We start from the raw sequence: 16,111 nt of genomic DNA, 5'->3' as shown, positions 1-16,111 counted from the left end.
CTATGTTCCAGTTAACTGATATGATTTCATTTGCTCCTCAATAATCTCTTCACACGGGCCACTGGGAGAGCAATGACAATAGTAACACTCTGTAATCAAGAAGCTTAGATGCTTACCTTTATGTGAGGTAACAGTGGCTGTGGCAAACAAAATGAGAATGGGAAGAGAGCAAATTGGTAACAGCAAGAAGAAAGAATGTTGGCTGGAGCGAGAAGCAATCTGTTAAAGTTCATAAACAAGAGTGTGGGGACAAGATGGCGGAATCCAAGGCCATGTTGTAACAAGTGTGGGATTTGAGAGTTACTCTCAGCAATGGAGATTAAGACCATAACACATGGAAGAAGAGGTAGTAGACCATTCAGTCTATCTTGACTTTCTCTGTCTGGGAGTCATTGAGGTGCTACATGATTTGAAAATAGTCCATGTTATGAGGGTGAAGGGATGCTGTCATAGGGCCATAAGACATAGGAGCAAGAGTAGGCTATTCAGCCTGCCCCACCATTCAAATATGTCATGGCTGATCTCCAACTCCACTTTCCTGCCTTTCCCCGCGTAACCCTTGGTTCCCGTACTGATTTAATATCTGACCATCTTAGCCTTAAACACACTTGATGACCCAAGCCTCATCAACCCTCGGCAGTGAAGAATTCCACAGATTCACTACCCTTTGAGAGAAGAAATTCCTCCTCACCTCTGTCTTAAGTGGGCTCCACCTTGCTTTGAGATGATGCCCACTGGCCCTGGACCTTCTCATGAGGGGAAATAACCTCTCTGTATTTACAAGTTAAGAATCTTGTATATTTCAGGTCTGAGAGAATCAATCATAGAATGGAATCATGGAATCCCTACAGTGTGGAAACAGGCCCTTCAGCCCAATAAATTAACACTGACTCTCAGAAGAGTAAAGCTTTTGCCCGAAACATCGATTTTCCTGCTCTTTGGATGCTGCCTGACGTGCTGTACTTTTCCAGCACCATTCTAATCTTGACTCTAATCTCCAGTACCCACTTCTGCCTCAGAAGAGTAACCCACCCATGATTAATGCACCTAACCTACACATCCCTGAACACTATGGGGCAAGTTAGCAAGGCCAATCCACCTAACCTGGACATCTTTGGACTGTGGGAGGAAACCCACGCAGACCACTGGGAGAATGTGCAAACACCACACAGACAGTCACCAGAGGTTGGAATCGAACCTGGGTCATTGGTGCTGCGAGACAGCAGTTCTAACCACTGAGCCACTGTACCGTCCCAAAGAGTGTTCAGGAAGGCCGCCATTGAATTTGGGGTAGACCCTTCAGTTTCCAACACCTTGGATATTAAGTGAAGAGCAGGGATGGTTAAGTGGCTGGGTAGCGTAAGTGTTATTTGTATGAGACGATAGGAGAAAGTGAAGGGTGTGCGAATGGCTGACATAGTTATGGTGGGGGTGGGGGTGGGGGTGGGGGGGGATGCAGGGACATGTAGAAATGCAGGGCAAAAACAAAGATGGAATTGAGCAGGGTCCGGTGGCAAAGTGCATCCTGAGAGATGCAGAAGTGGGTTTCACCCCCAACATATGGTTCTTGCCCCAGGCATTACATCCTTACTCCCCCCACCCCACAAAAGAATTTCCACAGGGAGCCACCTTTCCCACATTATCAACGCTTCCTGTTGAAGAGAAAATTGCAGTTACAAAACTATCAAAGTCAATACTTAAAAGCAAACCACCGAAGTGTGTTTAAACTGAAATTGAGGTGCTTTCCTATGTTATCAGTCAAGGTAACATTAACCTGAACTGTTGAACTCTCCCCGCTTCCCACAAAAGTGTTTTGCAGTTATGTGCTTGTATGGATATGTGCTTCTGTCCCTTTGTTCTGTTCCTTCATACATGCTGTTCATCAGTTTGAAAGGATGATCCAGACAAACATTAATTCCCTCTTTTCTCTCAGATACTGCCTGGCCTCCTGAGTGTTTCCTGCATGTTTGTTTTGATTTAAGTGCCACGAGGATGGTTATTGCCTCTCTGGGTTAACAGCCTTTCTAAAGATCGAACAACTCAGCAAATGTATAATCAGTCATTTGTCTCTCTCCAATTATAATAAACACGCAGTCTCACTGTTTACAATAAAATAAACTACATTTTATCTCAATGCATTTTTCTGGTAACTTTAAATGCGACTCCTCTCTCACTCTTCCCCACATGTCTGGCCAAGATCAAAGGCTATTCTTGAGAGGTATTATGGTCTTCCATCAAAGTTATATGAATTTTAGGCTGTATTTTCCATCCAATTTTCTCCCCTCATCTTCTGAAGAGCTAACTATTTGAGTGCAGGAGAATTCATGTTCTTGGGAAGTTACCATTTGTTTACTGTACGGTTTTATATCCACATCCAAGACAGACTGCTTGAGCAGAGGGTAAGGTCAGGAGCAATCTTTTGGCATGGGCTTCTTGTAAATCTGTTCATGAAGTATGAAGACTAAATACTGCAACACATGGTATTCAGATTTATACCAGTCTATAATCTCACAGCCATTTAATGAAAGTCAATTCCAAAAAAATCTACTGCCTGATGTTAATTGGTCTGTTCCACGTTTCTCTCTTTCCACTGCTCTTTCTTAACTCCGCCCACCCTGTGTTGCTTACGCCCAGTGAGGAGTAGCTCCATGACATCACCACAAGATTGCTTCAGAATCCTGAAGCCCTTCCACAACAACCGTGGACCAGAAATGGAACTGGAATAGCCACATAAACTTTCTGGCTAGAAGAAGAGGACTGAGAACTGTGCAGGGAGTAACTCGCCTCCAGACTCCCTGCAAGCCACGTCAGGAATGTGACGGAATGCTGCCCGCTTGCCCAGATCAACGACACTCGAGACGTCTGCCACCATTCAGGAAGAAGCAGTCTGCTTATTTGGCACCCTCAAGGCTCTCCACCAATGGTGAGAAGCGACAGCTGGGTGAATCATCTACAAGATTCACTGCTTCAACCCACCGAGACTCCTTCAACACAAGCTTCTGAACACATGACCTTTACCATTTAAAAGCACAAGGGCAACAGACAAATGGGAACATCACCACCTGTGAGCTCCCCTCCAATCCACTCGCTATCCTGACTTGGAATGGCATCCCCATTCCTTCAGTGTTGCTGGGTTAGAATATAGCACCAAGCTTCCTGACAGAATTGTGAGTGCCCCCACACCATAAGGGGTGGCATAGAGCTCAGTGATTGGCATTGCTGCCTCACTGCGCTAGGGACCTGGGTTCAATTCCAGCCTCAGGTGACTGACTGTGTGGAGTTTGCACATCCCCCCGTGTCTAAGTGGGTTTCCCCCAGGTGCTCCAGTTTCCTCCCACAGTCCGAAAATGTTCAGCTTAGGTGAATTGGCTAAATTGCTCATAGTTTTCAGGGATGCGTAAGTTCGGTGCATTAGTCAAGGGTAAATGTAGAGCTATGGGGTAGGGGAATGGATCTGAGTGGGTTACTCTTCGGAAGGTCAGTGTGGACTTGTTGGGCCGAAGGGCCTGTTTCCACACTGTAGAGATTCTATGATGATCTATGTATTGACTGGCACAGTTCAAGGGGATAGCCCACCACCAATTTTGAGAAGAGAATGAGGGAGAGGTAACTGTAGTGATTGTAATGAGGTCAGCCAGGTGGACCTCACAGAATATGAGTTCCCTGACTGGGGCTGTTAATCTGGTTCACATGAGAGTTGGCTCTGAGGAGCTGGATTAGTGTCGAGGACCCTCCATATGTAAATAAAAGGTGACTTGGTGATGAATACCGGCACCTGTGGGGTGATTTCAGTGATGGTGAGAGAATAGCATGATCCAGAAGAAATCTGGTTGCAAGAATCATCTTTGAATTGAGGTAAGGATTTCTGGCATCATGCAATTACTTGGGAAGCTTGACTCATTTGATTCTGCTGTCAAAGACTGACCCCAGCATATGGAAAGACTGTATTATTTTGTCCGGGCAAATGACATCGGGGCAGATGAAAAGCTTCGTGTAATTCTCCTGACAACTTGTGGACCCGCAGCTTTTTTGGCCATTAGGAGCCTAACTTTCTCTGAGGCACCAGATACCAAAACCTTTCAAGGGTTGACAGATTTAGTTAAGGAGTATTACGACGCCGAGCCTCCCCTAATTCTGAAACGCTGTCATTTTTATCCGGCAATTCAAGAAACAGGGAATCCGTATTGGGATTTTTGACTGGGTTAAGACAACAAGAAGAGGTATGTGACTTTGGTTTCACCCTTAATGAGATGCTAAGAGACCATTTGGTACATGTCATTAATGGTATAACCATGCAAAAGCAGCAACCAGCTGAAGCCCAACTGCACTTCAAACAGGCACCACTCTACCAATAGAAAATACAACAACTGGAGCATAAGAACTACAGAGTATTCCAATTGAAGTGGATACCCTCACCAGTCCAACTGAGCTTGGGGAACACCACTTTAACAAAAGCCTCACTCAGGACATATTCTGATCAGAGGGACTCTAGGTCAGCCCACAGCAAAACCTGAAAACAAAGCCAAGCCTCAGCCAAATGGTTAAAGTTTCCTTCAAGATCAGGACCGGCAAGCCAATGCAGCTGCTGCCGGTATACTGTCCGGGAGGCCAAGAGGAAATGCAGATACATTGAGCCGCCTCCTACTGGCAGGCCCACACCGGTGGTGCCACCACTGGAAGAGACCATTAGGGTTTTAAATTTTCAGGGCACACTTCCAGTCACAGCTGACTGCATCAGACTTTGGGGAAGCAGAAAGATCCAGTCCTGGTAAAACTGGAACACTGGGTGGTGATGGGGGAAACCAAAGGGCGGTCACAGCCAGAACTGAAACCTTTTCGGACCCCGGAGAGACCAGATCATCGTCGAGGATGGCGTATTATTACAGGGAGCAAGAGGGATGGTCCCGAGCAAAGGGTCACCACCAAGGTGGGTCACCTCCACCAGGGACAGCAAGGGGTTTCCAAAGTCAAGATGTTGTCTGGTGGCCAGGATTGGATGCCAACAGCCACATTCATGGGGCAGTGCCCAGAGTGCAAAGAAGGACAAAAATTAATGCCAGCATCTCCCCCACATTTGTGGGAAAGGCTGGGTAAACCCTGGACTCGGTAACACATCGCCTTTGCTGGTCCTTTCATGGGCTCAATGTTCTTAGTCATTGGCCGCCCACTCAAAGCGGCTGGACATGCAGAGAGTTCATTTGTCAAACACGAGATGATGATCAAAAAGCCGCCTGTGTCTTTTGCAATACACTGACTCCCATTAGTGTTGGTCACATATAATGGGCCATTGTTTACCGGCAGGGAACTTGAGTATTTCCTGAAGTCGAATGGTATTCAACACATAAGGACAGCTCCACTCCATCCATCATCCAATGGCCTGGCAGAAAGAGCAGTCCAAACTTTGAAGGCAGGTTTAAAGAAAAAGCCTGCAGCTTTACTAGATACCAAACTGTCCTGGTTCCTATTTCGTTATAGGACCTCCCCCCGCCCCACCCCATGCAACCACAGGGATAGCTCTAGCAGAGTCGCTACTGGGTAGATGAGTCGCAGGTCTCAGGGGGGGTGGGGTGAAACAGTATCAGAAACACCAATGTCGGACACAAGACTCTGCTAAGCAAGAGAGACAATTAACTTCAGAGGACAAAGTCTTGTGTAGGAACTATGGGAATGGCCCTGCATGGTGGGTAAGGGACATGGTTGACACGAGGTCGGGTCCAGTGATGTATAAAGTTCAGTGATAGTCCTGAACAAGCGCATGGAGCATATGAAAGCTGCAAACTTACAAGCCAGGCGAGGAAGCAAAACATGCTCAGCTCATCGACAGCTGTTCTGGGACCCATGGGTTCCCTCTCTCTGTCAGGTATTGAGGATATCTCGGACTTTGAGATGGGCGTGGTGCCTGACAATGCTTCGATGACTGAAGAAGAGAATGAATTTCTTCCGAAACACTCTGGGGACAAGAGATGAGCTACGGTGTGTTACACACTGCCTCTATCTGAGACAGAACCAGAGGAACCTGACCCAGTGCTGAAATGCCCCGGGGATGGACAACAAAAAAAAAGAACTGCCCCTACATCCTTGGACTCAGAGGGGCAGGGGTGCAGTGATTTTTAACAAGGTCAGCCAGGTGGACGTCACAGAATATGAGTTCCCTGATTGGACCAGATGAACAGCCCCAAACAGGGAGCCCTGGCTGACAGATATAATTTGGGGTGTCAGAGATTCTGGTCACTGTAGGAGCTGGATCAGAATCAAGGGCTCTCCATGAGTACATACAAGGATACTGGACTTGGTAGACTTAGTTCAGTACGAAATCCCATTTTAAAAAAATCACAGCTGGGCTTAGTGCTATCCTTGAAAAGCGTCTTCACATTTGCCAGCAGGGGTCACTCCAATACTGGAGGCTTACTTTCTGTATTCAGTTAAGTGCTGCGGTTGATTTGAACTCCTTAGCCAATTTAAGGCAAGCCAGATTAACCCTGAAACTCAATTGTTCTGTACTGATGGTGCATTTACCAACGGTGCCAGCCGTCAGAAGAAAGGACTTTTCTTGATTTCGAAACTGTAGATGACCAGCTCCTTCAGTGGTGCACTGGGCACATCTCCAGTCCCCAGGGAACACTGGTCACCACTGGCTCCCTCACTGGCCTGAGCTGAAGTGGCTCATCTCAGATCAGGTACCAACAGGGTGGGGGATGCACAGTGGTTGAAGTCAGTGGTGCTTGTGGTACAACTCTTGATATCCTGCTCCTTCAATAACCAACAAGGGCCCTTCATCGACCATTCTTACTGGGTAGTCAGGCATGGACTCTGGGATGGGGAGGTGGACAAACTGACAGGTGATTGTTTGTGTGGAGTCTGCATATTCTCCCTGTGTTTGCATGAGTCAGCTCTGGTTTCCTCCCACAACCCAAAGATGTGCAGGTTAGATGGTTTGCTGATGTTAAATTGCCCCCATTGTGTCATGGGGATGTGTAAGCTCGGTGGGTTAGCCGTGAGGAATGTAGGGTTACAGGGTGGGGCGGTGGGTGGGATGCTCTTCGGAGGGTCGGTGTGGACTCAGTAGGCCAAATAGCCTGGTTCCATGCTCTACGGATCCTATTTTCCATTCTACAAAATAAACACAGAAATGGCTGGCAAAACTAAATGTGCACACATTTTCATGTGATTAGCACTGCTGCCTCACAACGCAGGTTCAATTCCAGACTCGGGCGACTGTGGTGTTTGCACATTCTTCACGTGTCTGCATGGGTTTCCCTGGAGTGCTTGGGTATCCCCCTCCAATCCAAAGCTGTGCAGGCTAGGTGGATTAGCCGTGCTAAGTTGCCCCATAGTATCCAGGATGTGCAGGCTAGGTGGACAACCGTGCTAAATTGCTCCATAGTATCCAGGATGTGCAGGCTAGGTGGATTAGCCATGGTAAATTGCCCCATAGTGTCCAGGATGTGCAGGCTAGGTGGATAAGCCATGGTAAGTTGCCCCATAGTATCCAGGATGCAGGCTAGGTGGATGAGCCGTGCTGAATTGCCCCATAGTGTCCAGGATGTGCAGGCTAGGTGGATTAGCCATGGTAAATTGTCCCTTTGTGTCCAAGCTGTGCAGGCTAGGTGGATTAGCTGTGCTAAATTGCCCCATAGTATCCAGGATGCAGGCTAGGTGGATTAGCCATGATAACTGCAGGTTTACGGGGATAGGGTAGGATGCTCTTCAAAGGGTCAGTGTAGACCCGATAGGCCAAGTGGCCTGCTTCCACAAAGTAGGGATTCCATTCTATTCTTTTTTTCTTTTTTTCCCTGTTAATTTTTTTTTATATTTAACCCCCACACTACCGCCTAAGTGCGGTAGTGCTTATTTTTTTTCCCCAGCACCCATGGTGTGTGTGTGCGTAGATATGAGACACAGTGAAAGACACAAAGTGTACGAATCTTTATTCGATTTCCACCACCAGGAAGATAGGAAAAACACCCGAGTGGCCAGTGACAAGCACTGCCCTTCAAACCACAGGGCAATGCTGTGTGATCAAAACAGTGAAGGGGAGGGTAGGGACTAAATCAAAATAGAGTTGGAGGGAGAAATGATGCACTCCGCTCCCTGCGGCGCCCACCTCTCCCTGAACGACTCCAGGGTGTTGGTGGACACCGCGTGCTCCTTCTCCAAGGACACCCGGGCTCTAACGTAACCCCGGAAGAGGGGCAGGCAGTCGGCCCTAACGACCCCCTCCACGGCCCGCTGCCTGGACCTGTTGATGGCCAGTTTGGCCAGGCCCAGGAGCAGACCCACGAGGAGGTCCTCGGACCTGCCCTCCCTCCTCCGTACCGGGTGGGGATTCCATTCTATTCGAACAATAGAGGTTTTACAAAGGTAGTTACTTGAATTCAGAACAGCTGAATTGCCAGAAAATAACTTGCCAGGGAGCTAATGACAAAGCATCAACATTCCTCTTGAGTTCTGTCTGTTGCCCTGAAAGATTAAGCAATTATGACATTAAGTAAGTAATTGCATGATCTCAACTGTCAACACTTAATCTGTTGAATGGCTTTGCAACAAACTAATGCAGAATGGTGAATACAGGAGCTCAAAGCATTGTGCTTGGTGCAAATGATTGAGTTTGCTGCTCCAACATATGCTAGACGTCAAGCCTGCATTTTATATATTGGTTGCCTTCAATTTCCAATTTTTAAGTAGCTCCCAATCTATACTGAAGTTCTGCCGATCTGCCATTTACTTACACCTAAAGACTTTATTTTCAAAAACTCTTGTGAGACGTTTAGGGCGGCACGGTGGCTCAGTGGTTAGCACTGCTGCCTCACAGCACCAGGGTCCCGGGTTCGATTCCAACCCTCAGGCTGTGTGGAGTTTGCACGTTCTCGCCGTGTCTGTGTGGGTTTGCTCTGGTTTCCTCCCACAGTCCAAAGATGTGCAGGTCAGGTCAGGTGAATTTGCCATCCTTCAATTGCCCATAGTGTTTGTTGCATTAGTCAGAAAGAAATGGGGGTGGGTTACTCTTCGGAGAGTCTGCGTGGACTTGTTGGACTGAAGGGCCTGTTTCCACACTGTAGGGAATCTAATCTAAAAACTAAGTTTGGGTGAAATTCCTGGGGATTGGTGGTTTCATTAGGTCTATTTGATGGTTGCAGCCATTACTGCTAACAAAGGAACCATGCAGAGCTAACCATCAAATCCTTACAGTGTGGAAGCAGGCCCTTTGGCCCATCAAGTGCAGACTGACCCTCCGAAAAGCATCCCATCCAGACCCCACCCCCTTACCTCATCCCTGTTACCCTGCATTCACCATGGCTAATCCACCCTACACATCCCTGGACACTATAGGTAATTTAGCATAGCCAATCCACCCTAACCTGCACATCTTTGTGATTGTGGGAGGAAACCGGAGCACCCGGAGGAAACCCACGTAGACATGGGGAGAATGTCCACACAGTTGCCCATGGCTGGATTGAACCTGGGTCCTTGGCATTTGTGAGGCCGCAGTGCTAACCACTGAGCCACCATGTTGCACACCCCACCCCTCCCGCCACTAAACACATACAACGCTCTCCAAACCTTGTTTTTTATACTTTATTTTTAAAAAGTATGTATCAAATGCTAAATACTTTTGCACAGGCTGCTTATTTTTACAATCCTTATTGTATCATTTTCTAAATCACCATATTCAGAGATATTATTATACACGGTCTGCAGCAGATGGGACTTGAACATGTATCTCCCGACCTAAAGCTCGGGACACTGCCACCGTATCACAAGAGCCCTTTTCACAATCAGTGTTAAATGTTTGTGGGAGCAGTAGCACACTAACAGGGATGGCCTGCTTAATTATCAACACACCCTGCACAGAGGACGGACAGAGGTTAATGAAGACTAAGATTTTATCCAGCTGCTTTCATCTGAACACAAGGACAAATGAAGAACTGGCTTGCTTTTTTGAAATAAATGAAGGAAATGATTGTATAATGGTGATATTTATGTTCCATTAAGGCCAATCCATTGAGTCAGGGTGCAACACTCCATTCCAGAGACCCCGTTGAACCAGTGTACAACAGGAGCCAATCTTTACATACAATAAACATTTATTTCGGCAGTTACAGATTATAAGTAAGCACCTTCTGACCCAGCAACTACAACTCAAGGCAAAGATTATTTATAGGCAGAGTTAATGGCCACCATCTGCCCACAATTAAATATAATTAGCATGCAGTTAACATGGCGCTTTATACTAGAAATGCATTAGCCAATTCTCATTAGGCCAGTAAATGGAGGCAGAGAGAGTCTTGTGATGTCAATGGGTCCACCCAGGCCCTTTTGAGAATGTGTTGTTATTGCTGAATTCACGTGTTTGCTGATAGTGCCAAAGATTCAAATGTTCAACTCCTCAAGGACATCGGAGGGAGTGGGGCAAACATTGCTGGGAATTGGGGTTGCATTCCAACCTGAGGCAGAAGATAGTGGGAAGTCCCGTCGCACACCCCCAACTTGAGAATTTAATCTTGACTCGCTCTGCCTGGGGCAGTGCTGAAAGAGTCCTGCTCTCTCAGAGCCACTGCCCTTCAACCACAGGCTTACTGGACCTCATTTAGATTTGAGAGATCCCATGGACCTGATCTGCATACACACATTCAGCCAAGAGTTATCTCTGAAGCAGAAGTTGAAAACAGATGATGGTGAAATGGATGACAGTCAGGGGGATGTGAGCAAGTTTCAGATAAATCAGAGGTAGACAGATATAAGGGTCAGACAAATGGCACACGCAGTTTAAGGTGGAGTGGTGAGTAAACTGACATGTTTTGGAAGGAATAAAGCAAATATACTCAGCAGTAAAATTTGAAAGGGGGCTGAAAAGCAGAGAGACCTGAGGGTTTGCATAAATAAATATTTAAAAGCAGCAGGATAAATTGATAAAGCTGTTTAAAAACATGGGAGATTTAGCTTTACAAATACAGGCATCGAATACATCATGTAGAGTCACAGAGATGTATACCATGGAAACAGATGCTTCAGTCCAACTTGTCAAGGACCACCAGATATCTTAAATTAATCAAGGCCCGTTTGCCGACATTTGGCCCATATCCTTCTAAACCCTTCCTATTCATGTGCCCATCCAGATGCCTTTTAAATGTTGTAAGCGAACCAACCTCCACCACTTCCTCTGGCAGCTCATTCCATACACGTACCACTCTCTGCATGAAAAAGTTACCCCTTAGATCTCTTTTCAATCTTTCCCTTCTCACCCTAAACCTATGCCCTCTAGTTCTGACTCCCCCACCCCAGGGAAAAGACCTTGTCTATTTATCCTATCTATGCCTCTCATGATTGTATAAACCTCTGTAAGGTTGCCCGTCAGCCTCCGACGCTCCAGGGAAAACAGCCCCAGCCTACTCCACCCCTTCCTATAGCTCAAACCTTCTAACCCTGGAAACATCCTTGTAAATCTTTTCTGAACTCTCAAGTTTTGCAACATCTTCCAGTAGCTGGGAAACATATTTTTCACTACCGTTTTTTGTATTATAATCTGTAATGCTGCTCATATGTTTTATCAATGAGTACAACCTCCAGACAGTGATGCTCTAATAGTGGCAATGATGGCGTAAAGTTTGGACTGAGAATGTTATATGTGCATTGGCATGAGAGATTACTGCATGGAAGCATGAAAAGAGATTTATAAAACTGCATTACCCTGTATAATTTGTGCTTTGCTGAAATCAGTATGAATGGAGTTAAAACCATTACTGACATAAATCACCACTGACATTGTGTTCCAGAAAATTGCTTCCAGCTAATCTTTTTAAGAATGTTGCAGCAAGTTTTGTTTACGTGCCTTCCTGGCAAACATTCCTACTGTAGCCACTAAATCTGTCCACAAGAGGTCATGGGAAAACCTAGAGATGCAATTGTTCCAAATGTATAAAACCAAGACCCATTGTTAAACTGTTCCCTGCAACAGACAGGCAGAACACTGCGGGTGCTAGAAATCTGAAATCAAAACAGAAAACACGAGAAGCACTGGGCAGCTCAGGCAGACAAGCAAGTTGTCAATCTGAAACGCCTTGTTTCTCTCTTCAAAGTTGCTGCCTGCCCCGCTAAAATATATCCAGCATTGTCTGTTTTTGTCCCTACAATGCAGAGACTGTGAACCATGGAGTACTGAAACACAATTATGTGTGCAAGACATGGGCTGGTCGGGTACCACAAAATAACAGGATCCGATGAAGGTTCAATTCAAACCTTGAGCAGCTTTTGACAGCTTTTATATTAAAATATAAAGGGAAGTCCTTATTCAGTTTCCCATGACACCTGTGAGTGAGTACCTGGGAGCGTATGACAGGAGGAACATGGTTACACTGGAGGGGGTGCAGGGGAGATTTTCCAGGATGCTGCCTGGGCTGGAGAGCTTCCGTTATGAAGAGGGATTGGACAGTCGAGCGTTGTTTTCCTGACAGCAGGGGAGATTGAGAGGGACACGATTGAGATGTATAAAATTATGAGGGACTCAGATAAGGGAGGTGGGAAGAGACTGTTCCTCTTGATGGAGGGATCAAGACCAGGGAGCAGGGAGCAGGGAGCAGGGAGCAGGGAGCAGAAAGTTTAGAGGGATGTCAGGAATAACATGTTCACCCAGAAGGTGGTGGCAATCTGGAATTCACTGCCTGGGAGAGTGGGAGAGGCAAAACTAAGAAGATTTTGAATGTGCACTTTTGCTGCCAAGACATGCAAGGCTATGGGAAGAAGTGTTGGTAAATGGAGTAGAACAGAATAGTTAGGTGGGTACTTTTGACTGGTGTGGACCCGATGGGCCAAAGGGCCTTATTCTATGCTGTAGATCTCAGTGGGGCTGGGATTCAGGTCAAATTCCAAATCAATTAATTAGTCGTGATCAGATTAAGACAGAAGCATAACTATCACATACAAAAAGCCCTTCATCAAGATGCCCGAAATGTCGATTCTCCTACTCCTCTGATGCTGCCTGTCCTGCTGTGCTTTTCCAGCAACACACTCTCAACAGGTTCATATTATTCAATTTGGTATAATTTTTTCGAGGGTTTTTACAGCGTGATTAACGACGGGGAAAGTGGGCCTTTCTGTCCTTTCGCTGAACGATTATTTTAAGGATTCCCTTAAGGAGGGACCTGAACGATATACTCTCGGGATGAGCACAGAATTAATGGTACAAATTTCTGGATTTCCACATTACTCTGTGCATATGTAGACTCCCATAGTCATTGTCAGTTTTAGTGCAGGAATAACAGTGAACTTCACAGTTGTCCCTCCTGTGCAATTGCAAAAGCCACGCTCTTGAATCAGTTTACCAGGTTGTATCCCTTTGTGGGGTAGTCTGGAACCAGAGGGCATAATATCTGATGAAGGCATTGGATATTTAGGACAGTTGAGGAGGAATTTCTTCTCTCTGAGGGTAGTCAATCTGTGGAATACTTTACCACGGGGTTGTTTTGTTTGTTAAGTGTCTGGTGCCTCTGGGAAAGTTAAGCCCCTTATAACCAAAAATGCTGTGGGTCCACAAGCAGTCAGATGGATTACTCACTGCTTTACATCTGCGCCAATGTCATTTTGCCGGGGGGGGGGAAGAAAAAATTGCAGCCTTTCCACATACTGGGCCCAGTTTTCAACAGCAGGGTCACAGTGGACTGTTAATGCTGGGTCGTTAAGTACATTCAAGGCTAAGATAGAGTTACTTTTAATCAGTAGGGGAATCAAGGGTTAAGGGGAAAAGGCAGAAGAGTGGAGTCATGGGTTATCAGATCAGCCATGATCTCATTGAATGGCAGAATTAACTCAATAGGCTGGATGAACGTTTTCTGCTGCGTCTGAGGGTATTTTTGGGTAGGGCATTCTGGATGAAAATAACTGTTACCCAGACAAAACCAAAAGAAAATAATGAAAGAAAACAACACAAAAGGATATGATTTACACCTGCTATCTTATTTAATTTTAAACTACAAGGACACTTCAAGTTTGGAACTAGTTTGACTGCACCGTACTGAGGTCATGGAGATCTGAAGCTAGCTCCGCGGTCTTTCAATTCACTTTGAGGCAATATTGACCAGGCAATTGCAGGTACGGACCAGCTGGTTGAAAGATACAAGATAGAACTCTCAGGAAACTTAACACTGGGATTCTGAACACACTTGACTCCAATGGAGCATGGGGAACTTGGGAATGCTTAATGTACCTTTGCTACGTCTTCCTGGAAGGCCATGAAGTTGAGATAGGAAATATTAACCAAATCCGGGCCATAAACCACGGTGACCATCCTGTTCTCCAGGCGACTTCCCTGATTTCCGACATCCAACAACTCCCGGAGTTTGGCATCCTGTGCGAGAAGAGATAAAGTGGGTGGTTACCTCTTTCACTCCATTTTCAGTAAATCGTTATTCAGAAACAGGGGAGATGATCAAAGTCATAGCCCCGGAAACTTTGTTTCAACCAGCACCATCGGTGAACTGGGAAAAATCTGTCCCAATTAAATTTATTTACCTCAATATAGATATACTTGTTCAATCCAATGGAAAATCAATAGTTGATTCAATTTCAAGTCAATTTCTTCTCAAATTCTGTGATTTACCATGGTGCGTGAGTAAGGGTTCTCTTATGATAAGTTTTATTTCAGACAAAGCTGCATTAATATTATTTAAGTGACTTATGCTGTAACCTAAAGTATAAGAGCAATGTGTATACCCTCTGCACAATGTTTCCATTACTTTGTGTGTGTTTTTACATTGATTCTGTGAACTTCTTGATTATCCAAAATAGTTGAGCAACTGGTACACTCCTGGTCCCAGAGGTGCTGGATAATAAAATGTCTGCTGAATTATTTACCCCCGACTAATACACCTTAACTACACATCCTTGAACACTAGGGGCAATTTAGCCTGGCCAATCCACCAAACCTGCACATCTTTGGATTGTGGGAGGAAACCCACACAGACATAGGGAGAATGTGCAAACTCCACACAGAGGCTGGAATCGAACCCAGGTTCCTGGCGCTGTGAGGCAGCAGTGCTAACCACTGAGTCACCGTGCCACCCTTATTCCTTAAAAAAAACTCATTCTTTTTCTGCCTACCAATGTTAGAGATGTCAATGCTGAGGGAGAGGGCACACGCTGCTTCTGATATAAGCATAGTCATTCCTGTATCAAACACACACTAAGGCCATTTCTATCATTCTTAACAACACATCTGTGTCCCCACAGAGAAAGAATACCTCCTACTACCTCTGTAATTATAGTCAAACTGAATAGTGCTCACCTATTCAACCTTTCTCAACAAAATTGCCAGCTTGGTACCAATTTATGTTGCAACTCTGTGCAGCTTTGAACTGTACACTTTGGTCTCCTGGCAATGGAGCTGAGATTTCACAAACTTCAAATCTGTTTACAAAGGACTCTTTCAGTCAGGAGAGCGAGGAAGACTCTATGCGATCATTCCTTGTCAGACTCACATCCAGGTCCCCGTGGTGTCTGGAGCAGGAACTGGTCCTTGACATTAATGCTAAATTCTTTCAGGTCGGGATCACTGGCAAGGCCAGTGCTCATCCTTTAGTGCCTTCGAACGGAGCACTTACTCAAGGGTGAAGTGGTCTTGGTTTGAAATGGAAGTGCTGCACCCCATTTCATTCTGTGTGCACCTTATCCGTGGACCCTCTTGAACAAGGGAACAATCATGAGGGAACCATGGATTGGTTGGACCAAATGGTCTGTTTCCAAATGTATGTCTCTATAACTGTCCCTTCGTTCTGAGGACTGTTCGACACAATCAGCTCATGTACAAGCTGGCTTGGAAGAGATCCTCAGTGAACTACTACCTTCTCTACCTGCAATGGAAACTGAATTTTGTGCAGAGAACTTCAATGTGAGCTGCAGAGCCCATTCCTGTGCTGTACAGTTCTGTGTTCTATCACAACAGATTACTGATCAACCCTGATCAAATCAAACTAACTCCTCCTCTGTAATTCTTTAATTAAAGGTGCCAGTCCATCACGAGAACCAGTCTTTCATCCACTGACTCCATCTTCACTTCTCTCTCCTTCCAGAAAGCAATCAACATAATCCAACACCCCTCCGACCCCAGTGATACTCTCTT

General features: G+C 45.8%; 1 protein-coding gene across 3 annotated transcripts in view; it reads right to left on the bottom strand.

The window, feature by feature from the left end:
- Positions 1-16,111, bottom strand: part of plcb1 (phospholipase C beta 1) — an 834,527-nt gene that overhangs the window by 325,876 nt on the left and 492,540 nt on the right. For all 3 annotated transcript variants that reach the window (XM_072581462.1, XM_072581463.1, XM_072581461.1), the window contains exon 4: positions 14,201-14,341. In XM_072581462.1, coding sequence (XP_072437563.1) covers positions 14,201-14,341 — 141 coding nt within the window. The remainder of the gene's footprint in view (positions 1-14,200; positions 14,342-16,111) is intronic.

The sequence above is a fragment of the Chiloscyllium punctatum genome, chromosome 11 (assembly GCF_047496795.1).
Source record: "Chiloscyllium punctatum isolate Juve2018m chromosome 11, sChiPun1.3, whole genome shotgun sequence".
In the NCBI taxonomy this organism is placed as follows: domain Eukaryota; kingdom Metazoa; phylum Chordata; class Chondrichthyes; order Orectolobiformes; family Hemiscylliidae; genus Chiloscyllium; species Chiloscyllium punctatum.
This window is presented reverse-complemented; position numbering and strand designations above follow the sequence as displayed.